The 21,182-nt window shown below is 41.9% G+C and overlaps 1 protein-coding gene across 1 annotated transcript in view; it reads left to right on the top strand.

Moving 5' to 3' along the window:
- slc49a4 (solute carrier family 49 member 4) overlaps nt 1-21,182 on the top strand; it is a 56,127-nt gene that overhangs the window by 32,778 nt on the left and 2,167 nt on the right. Inside the window, exons 7-8 of the mRNA XM_008301875.1 lie at nt 4,645-4,772; nt 8,778-8,960. Of these exons, the coding sequence (XP_008300097.1) occupies nt 4,645-4,772; nt 8,778-8,960 (311 nt within the window). The remainder of the gene's footprint in view (nt 1-4,644; nt 4,773-8,777; nt 8,961-21,182) is intronic.

Genomic DNA, 21,182 nt, shown 5'->3' with positions numbered 1-21,182 from the left:
GTCTGTTTTCTGCGAAGCCTGATGCAGCCTGCGAGAAATACGAGACAATTAAAGTTCAGTTGAATTTATGTTGAATAAATATCAAACTGTGATGTCATTATGTCTGATAAACACTACCTGCCAGGCAGCGTGATGCACTGCGGTATGAAGCGTCTTGCTATTTTATGATTACACAATCGTCGGTATCTATGAGCTCTTTTTACATTAATATTAAGCGATTGCAGATGGTGATAAAAAGAAAGTTTTCTGCTACATAGTCTCTGACATGTTTGAGCTGATATACATGGTCGTTTTTTCCTGTTTTCTTCACCCACTTTAAAACTTGAGTCCAGCTTTTTGGGAATTTGGGTGCGAAAAATGCCTCCTTTGAGTGAAAATCTGGATAACATTGTCTAAATCAAAGTTTCATATCTTACTGCTTACAGGTATACCATTATCTCATTCATTTAAAGTCAGGTCTTTTGTTTGACTTCAACCTCACACCTCCATATCGTATTTTTACGTCTGTGTAATCCAAAGTGAGGACCTGTTGTCATGTGATTGCTGTTGCTGAGTCTTACATAAGAGGAAGCTGCTATTCTCATTAAGTATTGCTGATTGTGACGTCCTTTGGGAGTTTAGCCCCTTGATGCAGTACAACTGGGGCCCTTTGATACAAGAAATGTTTTACAAGTGCTGAAACAAGAAATTAAACTTTATCTTTAATTTCATTAATTAACCACATTCTCTCTGCATCCCCTAAAAACTAAACGCCGCCTTCCTGCTTTTTCTCCCTCATTCTTTATCAACTTGCCGCAACGTGGCATCATTAGATACATTCCCAGGAAAGCTTGTGGTAATGAACTGAGCAGAGAACAATCTTTGTCCCTTGTCTCACCCACTAGCAGCCCTTAAGATGTTAATGTCGAGATGAAACTTATTATATGCCAGTAGCTGTCCCTCTCGCTCCAGTCAGCCAAGTGCTGTGCCAGTGCTGAGCACAGATAGCTACTGGGAGCAGAAAATGCTCCTTTAAGTGCTTTTTGTGCTGCAGGTATTGGAGTTTCACATTTTAAGTGGCTTATACTCCTGCAAAGCTAAATTTCTTGGGGGAGTAGCCGTAGCCCTGAGCTAAAAAGACAAAAAAAAAAAATGCTTGCACACATTTTATTGCCTGTGTTGGTTTGCCAGTGGATAGTTGAATGGCAGGGACATTGATGCAGCAGGTTCAATTAGTGGTGGTGGATGCTCCGAGGTGTGGCACTCGTCATGAAAACATTTGACAAACAATCTGGCATCTCTTTAATTGTGTGTCCCAGACAGAAGCTGATTGGATGACAGTGGCACATTGCATGTTTTTTTTTTTTCCCTCCACAGATCGAGGAGGGTGGAAAGAATAACTAACAAGCTTCACTCGTTATCTTCCCATTACAAGCCCCGAGAAAAGAGGGGGGGAAAGAGGGCGAGTTAGAGGGAGGTGGCAGAAAACACAACCAGGTTATTCTCCTTCTCATCACGGAGGTCTGAGCTAGACAATACTCCAGCTTAATGAGATGAGATAGAGCAAACACAAATGAGTATCAGCCACTGCCTAATTTGTTTTGCCTGCAAACAGGAACGATCTGTGATTGCATGTTGGTCATCATATTATACCGTCTGTTTGGTTATTTGCTGCATGTCCCTCACTAAAAATCTAGGCAGGCCCGAATGATAATATCATACTAATGATGATATTTCATCATTCCCTGCAGGCACTGAAGAGCAGAAAATGGGATCTGATTCTACATGACTTAAATGATGCTATCTTTATGGCCAATAAATCCTGTTAGAGGAGTGTAAAAGATAGGCTTTTAATTCTGACATTACCTCATGAGCTGACATGACCCTCTTTACTCAATAAGTAGTGTAACAGAGCTCTGAATTACATTACTAGAGACATGCAAGCCTTTATTGCAACGTGTTTTTTTTTTTTTTAATTCAAAATGATACTCTGCTTTCTTAATCTTATTTAACAGATCCCATGAAAAGAGCAACTTCCCTACGCTGTTTGTGCAAGCTGTTCTTTTCTTTTAAGGAACAAGATGTGAATCTTCAACCCTCTGAACCTCCAAGCAGGTTCTAGGCGTTATTTCCCTGTTTCATTTTGACTTACTGTAGGCTCATTTTCACTGCAGTATAACGTCCTGCACCTCTATGGAGACAGCACAACCATATTTTGGAGTAGAGAGTGAACTCAAAAATGTATTTTGAGCAATATAGCATTCATATACACAAGTATAAGTCAATAAAAGTTATGATGTCATAAATCTTAAAGATTTCCAAGTGCCTACAGGTGTTACCAATACTGGGGGCTGCTTGCTTAGTGAATTCATTTCCATACTTGTCTCCTCTCGACTCTGTGTAAACACTGCCTGCAGTTCAGTCCAGTTCAGCCAAAAACTCCTTGAATTTGTGACCCTTGAGTTTTGGTTGCAGCGAACTCACTCATAGCTTTGTGGTCGCACAAAGAAGTTCAGGATTTTTTCTCTTTTGCACCATCTAGTTGGAGTCAACGATATAGTTTTGGCAGTTTTTTAAATGGGACATGTAAAACAAAGTTATTTTGATGAACTGTCAACATTTGAAGCTTAGATGTTGTTAAATTTCCCAACAGAAGAGTATGTCAGAGATGAGTAGCTCAAATGCTATCTGCATTTAAAAATCTGATGATTCTTTCTGATTTTACATTTTATAACATGCTTTTTTAGTTTAGAAGACTTACAGTAATTTCTGTGAACAGTTGGACACTAGTTTATAACAAAGGCTGCTAGAATATAAGTGAATATGACCTTTGTTGGACTATTTTCACCTACTGATTCCTACATATTTAGTGTTTTCACAAGTATTTGTGGTTGCAGGACTACAATATAAAAGTGGGACTGACTTACAATAATCAACACTTACCATGTTGAGGGTACTGTAGGAACATTTCATCCAGTGTGACAATATGGCTCTCTGTTGTGTTTTTATTTCGTTTTGGACATCAATAGAGATGTGTGGCACAGAGAAGTAAGGTACTGTATGTCAGGCTTCGACTACACAGGCTTTATTTGTTTTGGGGAGAATCGAGTGTTGGATTTGGACTTCACAGAATTTTTTTTGACAGTAAAGACAACACAGAACATTGCTGGCCTTACCCTTTAAAAACATACAGATTAAAGTAATAGGGTATTTTTACTGCTGCTGGTTCGCTGTAAGCCAGTGATTTTCACAGGCTTGAAAACGCTGCTCACTAACGTAAATCAGATATTTCACTTGTGACGTGTTTTGTCAATCAGTGACCAAGCTCTTTATCAAGTGGATTCAGGATCCAGAGGTGGAGTGCAGGAAATAAGCTACTTATGGCATTTCTACCCGGAGGATCAGATTGGACATAATGCAGGGGAGTAGCCTGTGATCCTCTCCGCAAAGAGATGAGGGCTTGGCTGGGTTCAGGCGAAGGATTTCTCCCCTCTCTGGCAGCAGGAGTGGTTGAAGGGTTGTGGACGCGAGCCAGTCAGTGGCAGATGGGTGATGCAGATTTCAGGGGTGTAGCTGTGGGCAGAGAAATGAGATCCCTGTGTAGTGGCCAGCGCTTGGCCTTCTGACTAGACTGCCTTTTCCAGTGCAACCGCCTCATTCTTGTAAACAAAAATATGAAGGCTTCGGTTCCATTTTCCACAATAGACCAACAGAATTCATCAGGTTGTGCCCCTCACAAGTCTGTCACAGTGATCAAAAGTCCAAAGACGGAAAATCAGAATGTATCTGATGTCCTGCGAACATGGAGATAATGTACTGAGAGCGTGAATGACAGCTTGTGAAATCCCGAGAGATGGTATTGTCATCGAAAAACGCCCATCCGGAACATTCTGAGTGAAGACGTTCTCATTATCCGTCCAAAGGATGCTTTCCAGCTTCCCCTGGCCCCTAGCACGCTGACAGAACTTCACAACCTAGCCGAACTCATCAACCATTTCCAACGCGTCTTTTTTATTCTTGCATTAAGTTCATTGTCAAGTTCAGCCCTGTTTTCTCAAGCATCTGTGAGCAACAAAACAAAAGTAATTAGTGTCTGTCTTCGCTACAGGCCTCTGTAGCTTCATCTAATCTTTCCCAAGCATACATATGCATACCCAGAGGAGCCGAGACGAGCTAATGAACTATGAGGGTTTAGAAAGGGCTACAAAGAGAAACCACAGAGCTCGGGAGAGTTTTGGGAATGGCCCGATGGCTTGTCTTCCACAATATAATACAATGTGCATCTCAAGTCTGCCTGCTTAGCTGGTGAGACAAATTGAATCAGCTCTTGGAATACTCCTTGTGTAATGACAAGTACAACTGACGCACTCAAAAACAAGCGGGAGAAGGAAATGATCTAGCCTTTATGTGAAACAATGCATGTCTGCAATAATAGATTATGACACAAGTCACAGAAGAAGCAGACATTGAGAAATTGCGTAGCTGCTCGTTGTGTTTATGAATGATGCCTCTAGTTTCTCAAGCAGCTGTCTTTACTCGCTTCAGTAATCTTATCTGTTTTTTTGCATCGTGTTTCTTTTTGGATCGGTCTCTACAACATATTTTACTTTGCACGAGACGTTTTTATATACTTACGCTCGTCCTTTCTCCCCTCCCCACCCTCAGATTCGCAGACTCTATCCGCGGGATGCTGAAGCTGATTCTGGTGCTGATGCTGGCAGGAGCTTCACTGGCTTCCACCTGGTTCACACTCACTTGTCTGAGCAGAGTTACCCACCTCCCCGCAACTGCAGGTAGGTTCACAGCAGCGTTACCGCCAAGGTGACTCTGCCTACGATATATCTGTAGGTAGCACCACAGCTAGAAATACATAAAAAGATGTCATGCGGTTTTCATTTAAAGTGGAATACAAATGCTCTCAAACACACTGAAAGCTTAAAGTCACAGTAAAGAGTGTTTTTTGCTTTTGTCACATTTTTCTCAATGTGGGCTTATTTTTCACTGTAATATAAAGTCCAACAACTCTATGGAAACAGCACAGCCATGGCTAGAAGGAGAGAGAACTCAAAAATGCCTGTTGTACACCATACAAAAGTTACAATGCTATAAATCACAGAAAAGCAAATACAAAATTTGAATTTATTTGATTACCCATTTTACAAAAAAAAACAGAAATCATCCTGTAAACATTTTTTTTTAAGTGACCACATGTGTTACCGATACTACAAAAAATGGCTCTCCATACTATAGATATTTTACTACTTACATTTTTAATTTGTTTCCAGTTTTCAGTTGGTTGCTCTATGCCAGGGATCTCCAACTCCGGTCCTCATAAGCTATTGTCCTGCACGTTTTAGACGTTTATGTACTGCGACACACCTGACTCACATTAATGGATCTCCAGCAGCTTGTTGTCAAGTTCTACACAAGTCCGTTAATGATCCATTAATGTGAGTCAGGTGTGTTGCAGTACGGAAGCATCTAAAACCTGCAGGACAGTAGCTCACGAGGACCGGAGTCGGAGATCTCTGCTCTATGCAGACACAGCCTGCAGGTCAGGCTGGTTCTGGCAAAACGTCCTGATTTTTTGCCACATGACTATTAGTTCCCAGTTGTGCCGAAAAGTGCAGAGTTTCTTCTTTTTTACAGAATCTGGTTAAAGCAAACAGTTTATTTTTAACTGATTTTAATCTTAGATGTGTTTGCGTTTCTCAATCAAACTACACACCACAGACAAATAGTTCAATAACTGTTGTCAAGTTCAGAATTCAATGACTGTCACTGGTTTTACAGATTAGCTCTAGCAAATGGTGTAACTGTGGTGATTTGTTAAAACAGCACGCCTTTCAAACCTACCAGCAGGTTTCTGGGTTCTGAGGGTGAAACCAAACACTTTAATTTCAGGTGTTTGTGTCAAAATATTAAAAGAAGACACAGAATCAGTGCAGTTTTGGTACATATTCAGCAACCAATCCGCGAGTAGATGACAGCGATAAACCCATTAGGGACATTAGTGGCCTTAGCTGCCTTTTCCTACGCCAAACCAATAAGCATACCAGCATGTCACTCAAAGCCACTGATTCTAGTCATCATCATCCATCATCATTCTCTCGCTCCCTGGAACTGCTCTCGATCTAGCTCACGTCCCTCTCATCCCAGACACTGGCAGTCAGCAGCAGCCGGGCTCCAACCTCCACCTGGCATCTCGTACAAGAGGGGTGGCGTGATACTGCAACAAAATCTGCCAAAACACCTTATTATCCCAGTGTGGGACGAGCAGCAGCGCGCTCTCACACAGATGAGTGTAATCTCCGGTCTCTGTGAACAAGTGACCAGTCAGTTGAGGGGAAAAAACCCTTTAAATAATTTGCATGAAAGTTTTCACAGACCCCGCAGACTGCTGGACTTTGTTGTGTGTTTTTCTGTGGTCCTGCTGTATCCAACGTCCTTGACTTCCTCAAGCTGTCTCCACGTGATTGAAAGCAGCATGTGGTGTTTTGAGACACATGCGAACATGAAACAAGCCAAATATGAGTAATGCCCCCCCACCCCAATCTCTTTTGCAAAGCCTGATTCTGGATTTGAAAACATTAACCATCTGAATAATACGGCATAAACATATAAACCAGTTTAAGCAGATTTAATTAGATTTGCTATAGTAGATAAAGATGGAGATCGGAAAATGCCATGCAACAAAGCACTACACTCTACTCTAGTGTGCAACTGAAATACAACCTCCAGCATACACAGTCATTTCTAGAGAAAACACAGTCGTCTCTTCAGACCGCTGAGGTATATCTCGTGTTCTCTTGCTGCTGTGATCACCACGTCTCTTCCTTTTAAGAGATCTCCCACCACCTTTTGGGAGCTGGTGGAACGTAGTGCCGTGAGGGGAAAAGTGCAGCAGTTGAGCCGTTTGATATAAGTGCTTCATTAGGATTGAGTAAAGACAAGCCAGGGAGACGGCTTGCCTTTGATGGCTGCTGAGCGGCGCCCAGATTCCTCGTCACAGCCAGGCAGTCAGGCGGACACGTGAGGGCCCTCAGAGGCACTGTGATTAAAGGGACGTGCAGGCTAATGGGGAGCTCATTTGGACCAATCTGCTGTGATAAGGGAGATGGAGGGTGCCGTGATGCTCCAGAGGTGATGGCTTAATCTCTCTGCACATCCACTCTAGCACACATTCACACGTTTTACTTTGGGTCCAGTCGAGGGCTGCAGCTGCGATGAGAACATTAAACGGCCAAAACATACTGAAAGTTTGTCTGATTGCTTGTTATATGAAGCACATAAACCTTTGCGAGGTTGACTGTGGGAAATGAATTAACCCAGTCAGCATATCGTGATTTTAAATGAAAAATGCACTTCCCCAAATTACATTTTTTTTCCTTCCAGTTCGACCCAGAACTTCACACAAATCAGGGCAGCTGCAACCAGCAATGGACGCTGACATTCTCAACATGCAAGAGGAGGGAATGAGACGAGCTGTTTGCTATGTGGACACCTGTGCATTTTGACAAAAAGAATAAGAAATTAGATTTTGAATTTACTGTAGAATCTGTGAAATGTGTAGTTTTTTAATACACGGTGCAGGAAAACTAAAAACAGCAACATACTGCAAAAGAAAATGCTTGAGACGCTCCATACCAGACTGGGAGGAAGTTACAGTCTCATGAAGAGTTATAAATGTTATAAATTTGTCAAATACAGAAAGTGTGACTCAGAATTGTATTTCTTCTAGGTAATCTTTGATCAAATACTTCTAGATTTTAATGGAATTTCTGCATAGTTTAGTTTCTGCATTTATTCAGGTTGGCTTTGAAATACTGCCATGACTCTTATTACCTTGAATGACAAAACAAACACCTTGCTAGGTTGTTGGTAAATTTAATATTGTGTACAGTATAAAGACATTACCAGAATGCTGCCCAGATTCTCAAAGGAGAAGCACAAATCAGTTTTTATAGTGAGCAGAAATTCCTTTTCATTGGCCATTATACATAGTTCTGTATGTTTAACCTCATGGTCAGTTTTCTTTACCATATAAGAAATGCTGATACCAAGTTTTCAAAGACAAAAAGCCCTCTAGAGACAGAAACACATCTCCTCACTTGGACCTCAAACCTTTTCCTCTGACCCCTTTTCTTGGAGCCTTATGCAACCTGCCCACAAACATGCTGAGCTAGTCGAAAAGAAGAACGCCTCAGCATAAAATGAACAAATAGATAATTTAGCATCTAATCATCACCACATTACTATTGATTTTTACTTTTACAGCTCTTTGTATCACTTCTTGTTTGAGACCTTCCTGACACTGAGCACATTAAATAGGAACATTACAATAATATAGGAAGCCAGAAGATCACCATTCGAATGACAGAACTGACAAATACGACTAATCCCGTGACGCTGCAGACCAGGTGAAGCCGGCGGTGGACTCAGGGGGGAGATGTGACCTCTTGTTTGGGTTGCAAACCGGCCATTTTCCTTCAACACACGTACAACATTTTGGTTGTGTTTGTCGTAAATTGCCACCTTAAGGGATGGTTTCCTAAATGAAATGTTGTTTCAGGATGAGGGTTTGTCATAAATCTTACTGCTGCTGAGGACAAATGGTGGAAAAAGAAGCAGCGAAGGTGGAATAAATCACCACTGATGTTCCATAAACTTGACCAGAATGCCATCTTTTTTTAAAAAGAACTGCTCAGATGGGTTTTGATACCCTCTTTCATCAAAGTTCTCGATTAAACTGTGACTTATTTTGCTCCAATTTTGTTTGTTTTTTCCCCCTTTCGCAGCCATCCTGTACACCTCCTGCATCCTGGTCGGCATTTTTATTAACAGCAGTGTGCCGATATTCCTGGAGCTCTTCATTGAGACTGTGTACCCGGTACCTGAAGGCATCACCTGCGGAGTCGTCACTTTCCTGGGGAACCTGGTCTGCGGCCTGCTGCTCTTCTTCCTCACATTTTACTGCACAGGTAAGACCTGAGTAGATAAATAGGGTAGATAGATAAAAGAGTGTGAGTTAAAATTGCTTTTGCTTTGGAACTGTTTCAAAGCATAAATGCATTGATTCCCTCATTTTCTGCTCCAATTTTCTGCATCCCGTCATGTTCTGCGCCTCCTCAGTGTCACAGGGTTAGGATAATACCACTTAAATATTTCTTTTGTGTTCCTTATTACTGTCAGCGAAAGTCTGAATGAAGTTTTAGCTCGATCCAGAGGCTTTCTGTCCCCCTGCAGGTTTCTCTCACCTCCCAAAAGCCAGAGGCGCCATTGTTTTCAAAAATCTATTCCAAGCCCTGCAGATGCTGCAGATAAAAGGCGGACAGTGGGAAAATTTGGTTCCAACGCAATTGACACATTGTGCACAAAGAAGGAAAAACTTCCCATTGTAATTTAGCCTCGGCTTTATGAGTTGGCGGTGTGACAGAGTTTGATATAATAATTTAGGCCCACGGCAGAGAGAACAGCGTGTCATCTGCTTCTCTTCTGCCTCTGCAGCTTTCACACAAGGAAGCAAATCATAAGTAAACCGAGCTCAGTCATCCGTATAAGCGGCTGCATGTGTCTTTGTGTGCTCGGCGGAGTACATTTGAGAATACATGCGTGTTTGTCGGTGCAAACTCAGGACCTTTGCCACCAGTTCTCAGTTTCTCTGTAAGTTTTGTTGTTCAAAGCGACAAACGGCTGCAATTATTGATGCATCGCAGACACGTATTCCTTCCACTCGGTTTGTTTGAGTGAATAAGAGATATATTCTCAGCCCCTCATACATATTCATGGTTTTCACATTCATCCTCCTCTGCCAAGTTCTTCTGATTGCTACAAGGCTACTGACAGCTGCTGCCTTACAACTCTGTCTTGATCCTGCCTTCTGGGTCGTTTTTGCCAGCACAGGTGGATAAAAATGTTGTTTGACCCGGACAGCCGTCGGGCTCAGAGGCCCTCGGGGATGAGCGCGAAAGCCGGGTCATGAAACCAGCTTGTATTGATGGAAGAAGCAGTACTCAAAACATTTACATGACACATAACCCGCCATGGGAAGTGTTAAGTAACCTTCAATATGGATTAATCTGTGGATAAGTCTTGTGAAAATGATGGAAAATGCCAATTAAATGTTCCCGCAGGGCAAGCTAATGTCTTCACATGGCTTTCTTTGACTGCTTTATTTGCTGCTTTCTTAAGCTGGAAGCATGTTGATATTTTTGAGAGCGAGGCTGATGAACACTGTTGTAGTTCTGGGATACTGTTGTGATTTACAAAACTGAGGTGATTTGAGTCATGTAAAGTTCTTCTCTGGTCATTGATTTAGCCTCAAAAAAACACATTTCTGTGGATCAAACTTACTTCTTGGGACGTTATTGAATGACATTGTTCCCTCCTCCTCACTTGCTGCAGCTCTTTACACCAGCTCTCCTTCAACTCTCCTCAAACGCTGTAAATCTACTCTCAGCTACACAGCGGCAAGTTGTAACGCTGCAATTATTTGGCCATACATGTTTGAAAACGCATGTTCTCTCCGTGCAGCGTGGGTTCTCTCCGGGTTCTCCGGCTTCCTCCCACACAGTCCAAAAACATGTTGAGGTTAATTGGTGATTCTAAATTGTCCGTAGGTGTGAATGTGAGTGTGCTTGGTTGTCTGTCTCTAAGTGTAGCCCTGTGATAGACTGGTGACCTGTCCAGGGTGTCCCCTGCCTTCGCCCTGAGTCAGCTGGGATAGGCTCCAGCCCCCCCGCGACCCTAGTGAGGATTAAGCGGTGTATAGATAATGGATGGATGGATGGATGGATGTTTGAAAACCCCATTCTGATGAAGAATAATGATACAGAAAACCCTGCAAATTGAGAGCATTGGTTTGTTAGGTTTGAAACTCCAAACATCTAAATGCATGTTTTTGAGACTGTCATCAGCACACTACAGTTAGTCTGAAGGTGGAAATGTTCAGCCATGGTGTTTATTTTGCTCATACTGTGTCTTCCAGCAAATCAAAAAAACACTATTTTCACCAGCGGGAGTCTTTAAAACGTGTAATTGAAGAATTGCAGTGTGCTTTCTCTAACGTTTTAGCTTCCAAGTCCTTGTTTGTGCACCTCCTGTCTTCTGAGCAAAGACTGTATTTTCCTGAAACATATATTCTAAAATGTACCTGCTGTTGTTACAGCTTTCTTACCCAAACAGATTTTAGACAGTAGATAAACTCTGATTGTTTCTCTGCCAAGGTAGCTTGTAAGGTTACCTGCAGCTGCCAAAGAAGACATTTGGTACTTAATTGGTCGATCTACTACAAGAGGGGTAGTTTTAAAAAAAAGTCACATCCTATTTTGGGACTATAAAATCAGATTTTTCACAGATAAATAATCTTGTCGCGCATCATTAGAAGCTGGTCTCCATTTGTACGAGTGAGATACAAGACAAGCTTAAAAGGTGGGCGGCATTGTTGTCACACTAATCAGGAGATGGCTTTACTTAGAATGTGACAAATCTCATTTTCTGTGCTCGACAAAAACAGCTCTGCAGATACTCTCCCGTGAATGTAAAGGCACAGTGAGCGGCTTTCGACTCGCCTCTTTATGTTTAACAGGTGGAGTTTGAAAAGGTTGAGAATGGCGCTCGAAGGATGTTGAGTGGATCCGACTTACGCAGGTTTCAGTGTTTTCACAGTTAAAATAAGAGCAGCTAAGAGCTAAACTGAAATGAAGCTGTGTGTTGCTTGAGATCCAAATGGCAAGCAATGTATTTGGAACTGTGTGATCTGGTGGTGTGTCAGGATGGTGGTAAATCATAGATCAGGCAGCAGTACACCAGGTGTGGATGTGAGGGGCTTTCAGGAGCTAGAGCAGCTGTAGGCCAACACACACAATCACAAGAGTAGGACTTATGAAGAATACATGTGTCTCTGCGGCGCTGAATGACAGACTGCTTAGTGTAGCTGTGTGTGTGTGCGTCTAAATGTGTCTCGCATACAACTGTGCACTTTGTGTGTCGCTGCTCCTCCGTGGGTGTGCGCATATGTGCTTGTTTTTGAGTGCAGATGCCGACACGTGCATGTGTTTGTGTGTGTGTGTGTGTGTGTGTGTGTGTGTGTGTGTGGGTGAGCCAAAGGGCGTCTGGTGTTCTGAGATGGATCCTGACAACTTCCCTGCGACAGCCGGGGAGAAGATCAAGCTGAGATGATGGAGGCTTTTGCTGCTCTTTTCTTCACTTCCCACCCTGAAGTTGTTTAATACAGAATGATGCATCGAAGCTCTCTTGTCAGGGAGCTTCGACTGCTGCAGGCGTTGTAATGTGAGCTTCCAGATAACTACCTCAGCGGTGGATTGCCACCTGCCTGAGTGTCTGTAGTTACCAAGTTGCTCAGGTCTGCTGTAGCTTCCACATCGGCATGTAAGCAGCTACTGTCTGTAGATTGGAGCCGTTCCAACTGGGTGATACATTTGTGTAATATGCATATCATGATATAGACAGGATCCTCGGGCTATAAAAGATAGATATATATTTAACATCTCTTCCCTTTTGAAGCCCATTTGTTTTTTGAATGCTAATTAATTTTTTTTAAAAGCACCTGCAGTTATGACAAACAATAGTCAAACAGGGCTAAATAGCAGATTTGTTAAGGACTATTTTAGACAATAATTTATAGCAAACATGCAATAGGACTCCCACACACTTGCAAAGACACATTTATTGGTGCTAGACCTTCATCGGGCAAATAATTTGGTACAAAGCCAGAAGCTAACTTAAGTAGGAAGTGGCTCCGACTCTGACCCCCATGAACATACTCCTCGTACACTAGGGAGTTATGAAATACCAAAAAACTATTTTAAATATCATATAGAACATGACAGTAATCAATATTAAATAGAGAACAAGATGCTGAAAGTCTGCTGCATTTTCAAAATGACTTAGACTTGCCAGTTATATTTAAATAAACCTAAAGAAATGGTTCAAAAAACACACAATGTTAGTGGATTGAGGTGGAAGAACGTTAGTTAAAAAACACCACAGCAATGCATTTACTTGAGACCCCCACTCTGTCCAAAATGCAGAACTTATCATACAAATCAACAGGTTAAACTGGTAAAAATAAAACCTGGTTCCCATGTATCAGAGACTGTCTAAAGCAAGGAACACCTCCTTGTCCTAGATCCATTTAGCTTAAATTAAGACAAAGATTTATACAAATTGCATGCCCTTGTGGGTATTTTCAGCAACGGCGTACGTGAGATTAAATTTAAATAAACTACACAGTAATCAGAGAAACGCCACAGAGGAGTTAGACGTTCAAGACTTTGTATACTCGGAAAATATTTGTTAATACAATCCATTACGGCTGATTTATTGCTGGTCTTTTTATAGAACTTGACAGTAATAAGAATACAGAATATGACCAGCCTCGCCTTTTCTAGCTCTTCGGGGCTTGTTAAATATTGGCATTTTCTGGGCTTAATTGAATATTCTCAGTGCCGTGAGCAGCAGAGCGTGCTTGTTTGGTTACTATACTCTTATTGTGTTTGTTTAAGTACCAACAGGGATCCCTACAGGAGTCCAGCTAACCGGTGATACCAGCATCGTACCGCAGATATATCAGCGTATGCGTCGCTTTATGAAAAAAGAAAAGTAACAGAGTGCTAAAGAGTTATTTCTGAGATACTGAAGAGGTGCATAATTTGGTTGTAATGTCTTTTCAACTTCATTTAAAGAAAATTAACAATATTAAGCCCATGTTCAGGTTGCTATCATGTTAGGAAGTAATATAGCAGAAAACACTCTGAACCTGGATTTACAATCACTGAAATCATGATTTTAGGAAAAAGTGTCTTTCTCTTGTTTTGTCTGTACCTTCGCAGTATTCTGTCCTCCTGAAGAGACCTCTCCTGCGAAGATTAATTTGATTATTATGTAAATTCCCTTTAGAAGTGTTCTAGTGGGCTGTCTCATTACTCTAATTTCCTCTCTGTAGTCCCATAATGGATGTGGCAAATAATATGCAAACTTCAAAACTGATAAATTCTGCATGAGCTTCGTCTTTTTGAGAGGAAAAAAAAAAAAAAAGCTCCTTCACCTCCTGATATTGAAAAATCGTCAACTTCAGCCTTTAAAGATTTCCATCTGTTTCCCGTTTACAGTTCATTTTAGGGTTTTCCTTTTGACTGCCCGCCGCCTTGTTATGCATTCTGAATTATGGCTCCTTCTCCCTGAGCGCGGGGAGGCGTTTATGAATTTACCTCCTTGTCCATTTTAATATCCATGAGAGGCTGGTCTTGGATCAGTGAGCTCTAACTGGCCTCTTGACTCTGTCATGTTTAAAAACCCCAAAAGTCCCTGGACCATGTGACTCGGGAACATGAATGGAGCCTCCAGGCCATATATATCCGCACTTGTCGCTCTTTTCCGATTTCATCTGCTGTGTGTTTCTGTCATTTAGCGCCGAGCGTGGGGCGGAATACAAAGCAGCAGAGATGTATTGTGGAGCAAAAAGTGCCTGTGGAGGAGGACGGTGAGGAGGGAGGGGAAGGGTGGCGTCGACTTTCCATTGAGATGCGAGTTGTTAGTCTCCTGCATTGGGGGGGTGAAGCAGGAATTATTCAGCTCAGAGAAATAATTGCCACATTTCTTTAGTCCCAAGAAGTTATTTTTTTTATTATTTCTCCTCCTTTCTGCTAAACTTTGCGTTCTTCTCTGAAGTGAAAATGCCTTTGCAGACTAACTTTTTCAACCCCCCGTAAAGACTGTGGAGGTGTCAAAAAAAAAAAAAAAGGCAAAAAAACAAACAGCGTTTCTTTGTAGAGCTCAATCATTCCTGAGAGAATAAAAGCCTTTTTTCGTTTGCTGCTTTTTTTTAAAATTATTTTTGGGAGAGTTTTGGATCATGAGTTAGAGGCGCCAGTGACGGAGTGAATCAACAGGAGCACATTGACTCTGTTTACATATCAAGTACACACAGACACAACATTTTTCCGTCATTGTCAATTGCTACGATACACGTATCAGCCAGTACATTAAAGCCTCAGACAGGTTAAGGGATTAACATTGGTCATCTTGTTACAGTGCGATGTTCTGCTGGGAAGTCTTGAGTTCTTGCATTCATGTGGACGTCAGTGACTATCTCCAAAAGGTTTGAAGAACTTGACATTAAGAGCCCAAAGTACTGAATTAGCATTAAAAAACAATCTTCTAAAGAGGTCCTACCTGCAACCCAGAGGACCCAAAAGTTTTAATCCAATATCTCCAGAGGTCCTGTGCCCATACCAGACAGGCAGAGCTATTGTGAATACTTACGCCTTTATTGTCATTGCACAAGTACAACGAATTCGGATGGCTCACCTTTTACAGCGTAAGGAGCGTAGTAGAAGTACAAAGAATGTATTTACAGAGATTAAAACAATAACAGTGCAAAATGTATATTTACAGAATAAAAAACAAGATTGTATTTAGTAAAATACTATCCAAAAGAGATAAACAAAAATGTTTAGGTGCTATGTGCTGCACCTCAAACATTATATTACACAAGATTTGTATGGGTAGCAGTTGTTATTGCACATGATTGGGTTATTATTGCTGTTTGTCCACCAAAATATTGCACATCACATTTATATTTTGGCCAGTGTGATCAAAGCTGAGCTGAATTAGATGCCATTACAGCTTTGGGATAAAAAAATATAAATAAAAATTCCCTTGTGGATCATTAAAGTTTGTTTAAGTCTAAGGTCGACCTGCACATTATTAGGCAGGTGGTTTTAATGCTCACCAACCTGTTGATCTCCTGTAAATATCTCTGCATGCACTATAATGAGAAAGTGATCGTTTTTGTCCTTCACACGAATCCTTTCCAAGTATCTTCAGGTGTGACCTCAGTCCTCTCAAACAAAGGCCGCAGCCATAAATGAGAAGAGAGCCTCCTAAATTATAACGCTGCATTGACCTCAATTAAGACTGATTAAGGCCATAAGATGCCTGTCGGCACACGTCTCTGTCTTCATCTGTAGCGCCGTTCTGCTGACGGTGGCAGCTGCAGTAATAGGCTGTTAATATGATGGACTGTCCAACGTTCGCGCTGATGTCCTCTGAATACGATCACACAATCACAGTGAACTCGGCATAGTTCATGGCACAGGTGATCAATTTGAGTGTCGATAGCGGCTGATGTCCAATGGTTATGGTTCTGTTAAGAGTCGACATCCTCTGCCATCATCGCCTGCTACTCACGTCTGCTGGTTTCAAATGGTTAATAAAGCTGTAATACATTTGAATATAAGAACATTAATATAACATATAGGGAGGCCAGACTGTGACTTGTTTAGCTGGTTTAAATTGTTTTCACAGTAAATTGTTTACTGTACATACTCAATTAATAATTCAATTAAATTAGCAAAAATTACCTACCACATGACTTTCATGGTGCTGCATCTTACAGAGAGGGTTCTCGCAGGCTTGAATTTGCAAACTTTTCCGATAAAGACTACAGATGCACGATGTTGGATTATAGCACAGCTTCCATATGCCAACTAATTTTAGACAAATCTAATATACTCACACGTTTTTTCTGCCTAATCGTAGCAAACGTTCAGTCTCTTCTGTGATAGAATTAACATATTATACCAACTCTTATAGCCCACAGGAAGGTGCAGATGCAAAATGCAGTGTTTTTTAAATGGGCAAATGTACTGCGAAAATCAGAAAACTACATATTTAGTTTCATGTAACATTTTCAAACTGAGGCTGTAAGGTAGCTCTGTGGTTAGCACCTTTGCCTCGCAGCAAGAAGGACACCAGTTCGCGTCCTAGTGAGGACATCCGGGATCTTTCTGCGTGGAGTTCGCATGTTCTCCACGTGCAGCGTGGGTTCTCTCCGGGTTCTCTGCTTCCTCCCACACAGTCCAAAAACATGTTGAGGTTAATTGATGATTCTAAATTGTCCGTAGGTGTGAATGTGCGTGTGCTTGGTTGTCTGTCTATAAGTGTAGCCCTGTGATAGACTGGCGACCTGTCCAGGGTGTCCCCTGCCTTCACCCTAAGTCAGCTGGGATAGACTCCAGCCCCCCTGCGACCCCATTGAGGATTAAGTGGTGTATAGATGATGGATGGATGGATTTTGAAACTGACAGGTGTTCATCTTTTAATGTTCATTTTTGAGGTTGTTTTGTTTTGGGGTTTTTTGCTTCTCTTACATTGTTATCCACCGTGAGACAATTTTTTACTGCTATTTAAATCTCTTCCCCTCTGTGGAAACGCCACCGTCATGGCTAACAGCAGGGAGCACTCACCTTATTGTTTTACCGCAAAATGGGACTAACATTGACAATGTAAACACAGCCTGTAGTTCAGCCCAGTTCATTTCAAAAAGTTACAGAAATGTTGTCACATGACTGCTTGTCATAGCTGAGTCACTTTTGGCTTCCCTTTTGCACTGAGGAGCTCAAAGTTTTTTTTCTTTTATTTTCTGTTTTGTTTTTGCAGAATCTGCTGCTATCAGTTTATTTTTTCAAGAATTTTTGACACTTTCTGCCTCAGATTTGGTCAATTTTCCAACAAACCAAAATTCAAATTCAGTTTTTTTTTGTTTTTACAGCATATATATACACAGTAATAATAGTGTCTTTTTTTCTTTCTTTCTTTCTTTCTTTTTTTTTTTTAAAAAGACGTGTCTTTTAAACGTGCCAGTAGATTTTGATTTCAGAGGGTTAAAACTTTTGTCACCTGATAGCGATGATGAAGCTGATATTATCGTGGATCCATAAGTAAAGTGCGTCCCTGTTCATTGGTGCAGTGCTGGGACAAGAAATCTAGTTTATTTACCTGCTCTGCATAGCATTGTGTGTAGGAGGTTACTGTTGCAGTTTCTGTAATTTTTCTTTTGTGCATCTTTTCCTTGATGGCAAGATTTCTAATATGATGAAACAAAAAATGTCCTTCTTGGTAAATGTCATGTTAACTGTCAGACAGTGTCATAGATGTCTTATTCACACATTGTTTGCTAATTAGCAAGCTGCCGCCCACAGCTATGAACAAAGAGTGGAAGAGCTATGGTGATGTCATACTTTTTGTTTTGCTTCCAGTGGATCTTCACGGTAATAATAATGTAATAGACACATTCCTAGCAGCTGGAATAAACAATAGACATTTGGAAAATTTTGTAGCAGAGAACGCATGAAGCACTTCTTCTTGCGACACTTACAGAACTGTTAATTAATTATCACAATCTTGACCTTAAGGTGGTTGCCATGGCACCGCTGACAGGACCACTGTGCGAAAATTGGCAGACAGGAAGGACAAAAAAAAAGGAGAGAGAGAGAGAGAGAATAACAATAATTCTGTCGAAGAAAAATAATAGTCCAGCAGCTCTGTGGGCTCTATTGCATAAAACTGTTCTCCATCATCACCTCCTTCCTGTTAAACAACCTAATTGTCAGTAATTTAAATTACTCCACAAGCACTTTGCATAAAAGCCTAGTTATCGAATGAGTTAATATAAGTGATAACATGAGAACACGACAGATGAAAACAATTTATCAAAAAGGCGTAGGACAATTATGAAAAGGGATTTTCAAGTGTTTTTTTTTTTTGTTTCCTGAAGTGTTTTAAAGTCCACAACTTAAGAGCCTAGCCTTGAATTTACATCTGGAATCTATGGTTATGAACGTTTATGTGCATACAACTTAAGTCAGATATACCCGTCCTTTACACGGCGATCATTGTTATCTTATGATCAGCTTTAAAGCTAAAAGGTGACCTGTGGAGCCTCCGGAGTCGGAACTGTCACCTCTTGTCTTCCTCCTTTTATCTCGTTTGCTTTAATCTCCTCCCTCCGTCCCCTCTCCCTCGACTCCTCCGTTTAGGCTCCCGTTTTGATTTCCGTTCGTCCAAACTTTAACTTTGTTTCCTCCAAACTTTGCTCCATATGTTTGCTTTGAGATCAGAGAGGAGCAAATTGTCCATTTTTGCCACACCACCCATTTGAATTAGTCAAATTGCTCGGTTCTCCACATTAGCATTCGTTTGAGGCTGTTGGGCCAAACACACACACACACACGCACACACACACACACACACACACTTTAAATGGACGAGTCTTTGTTGTGCGAACATGTGAGGAAGCGAGACAGTTAGATGGAGACTGCAGGTCAGATAAACACAACTCCATTAACCCGCCTCCATGCCAGGTCTCCTGCTGTCCGGCTCACAAACTCCTGATTAATGAGGATGCTTCAGGAGACTTGACTTCTCTCTGTAAACGCCCTCACCCAATCCCTCACCTCCCTCTCCCCTCAAGACACTCCTCCGCCTCCCTTTTGCCCCAGTTTATCGCTGTATTCTTACTTCTCGTGATAGAGGTGAAGCATGAAACACGTAGTCAAAAGTCATGATTTACCACAAAGAAGCTGTTCTCTGCAGTCCAAGCTCCATCCTCTTCATGCAGATAGACTGATTAATGATACAAATGGACTCCAAGCTGATCCAGTGCGAGTTGTGACACATTGTCCTGACGTGTCCCCCTGGTTCCTGCTGCGTGTTACATGATTTCTCCGTATTTACTTTGGCTCATTACCAGAGCTCCAGGAGCTGCCCGATGCCTCCACAGCCTCTGTCCTGGCTGAGACACCGCCGGCCCTCACCAATCAAGGAAGATTCTCTGTCGGGACAAACACCTCCAACACTTAGGACTCGCTGTGCAGCCGGCCCGCTCAAGGCGAGGGCTGCTTAATGCATTTGAAAGGAGGAGTTTATTGATTTGCGTTTTGTCCGGAGTTGACGCTTGTGTTTCGGTGTGTTCATGCGGCCGTGCGCGGTGAAAATCTGAGCAAGAGACGGCATCGCAGGCGCTGAACAAGAACAGCTTATTTGTCTGAGTGCTGATGAGTCGAGGTGCCGACGGTTCAGCGCCGGTGTGAGCTTCTCATCTGCCCTCCAGATTCAGCATTATTGCAGGCAGCCAGAGCACCTCTCCTGTGGTTAATGGAGCTTGAACAGAGCTGAGAAAATAGAACACCTCATTCTGCACCATGTTTAGGTTCAAGTATAGGTCAATGATAATAGGGAACACTGCCAATATCATTGAATTATTCAGAATCATTATGAAAGACAGCGCAGGCTGTTCTTATTTCCTATATAGCATGTCAGGAATTTCTATTGATTAGCGATTACTCCTGGTGGAACTCATAAATCATTCAATGTCACATCATACTAACTCTCTTTAGGTTTCTGTACACGCACAGATCTACCGCAATATTAACACCACCTGCTTCATATTATGTAGATCCTCCTCGTGCCACCTTAAACAGCTTTAACCTGCCAAGGCAATGACTCCACCAGACCTCTGAAGGTGTGCTGTGGTATCCGGTACCAAGACGTTAGCAGCAGATCTTAATTGGATTAAAATCTGGAGGCCGAATCAACACCTTGAACTCTCCGTCATGTTCCTCCAACCATTCCTCAACAATGTCTGCAGTGTAGCAGGGAGCATGATCTCGATGGGAAAGCTATCAGGGAACACTGCTGCCATGAATGATCAGCCAGCTACACGTGTGTCAAAGTAACATCCACATGAACCCAAAGAGGATCACACTGCCTTCACCTACTGCCGTGTTCTAGTAGAACATCCTGCTGTGATTCATCAGACTGGACCGCCTTCTTTCTTTGCTCTGTGGTCCAGTTCCACAGCTCACGTGCACATTGTAGTTGTGTTTTGTGTGGTGGCCCAACACGCTGCGCTGTGTTCTGTGACCTTTTTCTCTTGTGGGCATTTTGGTTTTTTTTAGAAATTGTGCTACAGTAGCTTTTCTGTTGGATCAAACCACACAGGTCAGCCTCCAGTCTGGTCCTTCTCAAACTCACTCCGATTCCTACATTGCCCCCTTTTTTTTTCCTTCTTCCTACACATCAACACTAATAAACTGACTGTTCACTCGCTGCCTGATATATCCCACCCTTTAACAGGTGCCAGTGTAACAAGATAGTCAATGTTTTCATTTCACCTGTCAGTGGTTTTAATGTTGTGGCTGCAGTGTGTGTGTGTGGATGACTCACATTTCATTATGAAGGAACATAAAGTCCTGTTGTGGTCTGTTGCTTTAGTGCTGAGGCAGGGATGAATTCACCAGTAGTTTCCTGTTCAGGTTTCTTTTTGTTGGTGTCTACGACCACCAATCGCTGCATGTATCTGCAGTGATTTAACAATATATGGTGGATAATTGTTTTGC

This window comes from Stegastes partitus, unplaced genomic scaffold (assembly GCF_000690725.1).
Source record: "Stegastes partitus isolate 25-593 unplaced genomic scaffold, Stegastes_partitus-1.0.2 Scaffold1724, whole genome shotgun sequence".
In the NCBI taxonomy this organism is placed as follows: Eukaryota; Metazoa; Chordata; class Actinopteri; family Pomacentridae; genus Stegastes; species Stegastes partitus.
This window is presented reverse-complemented; position numbering and strand designations above follow the sequence as displayed.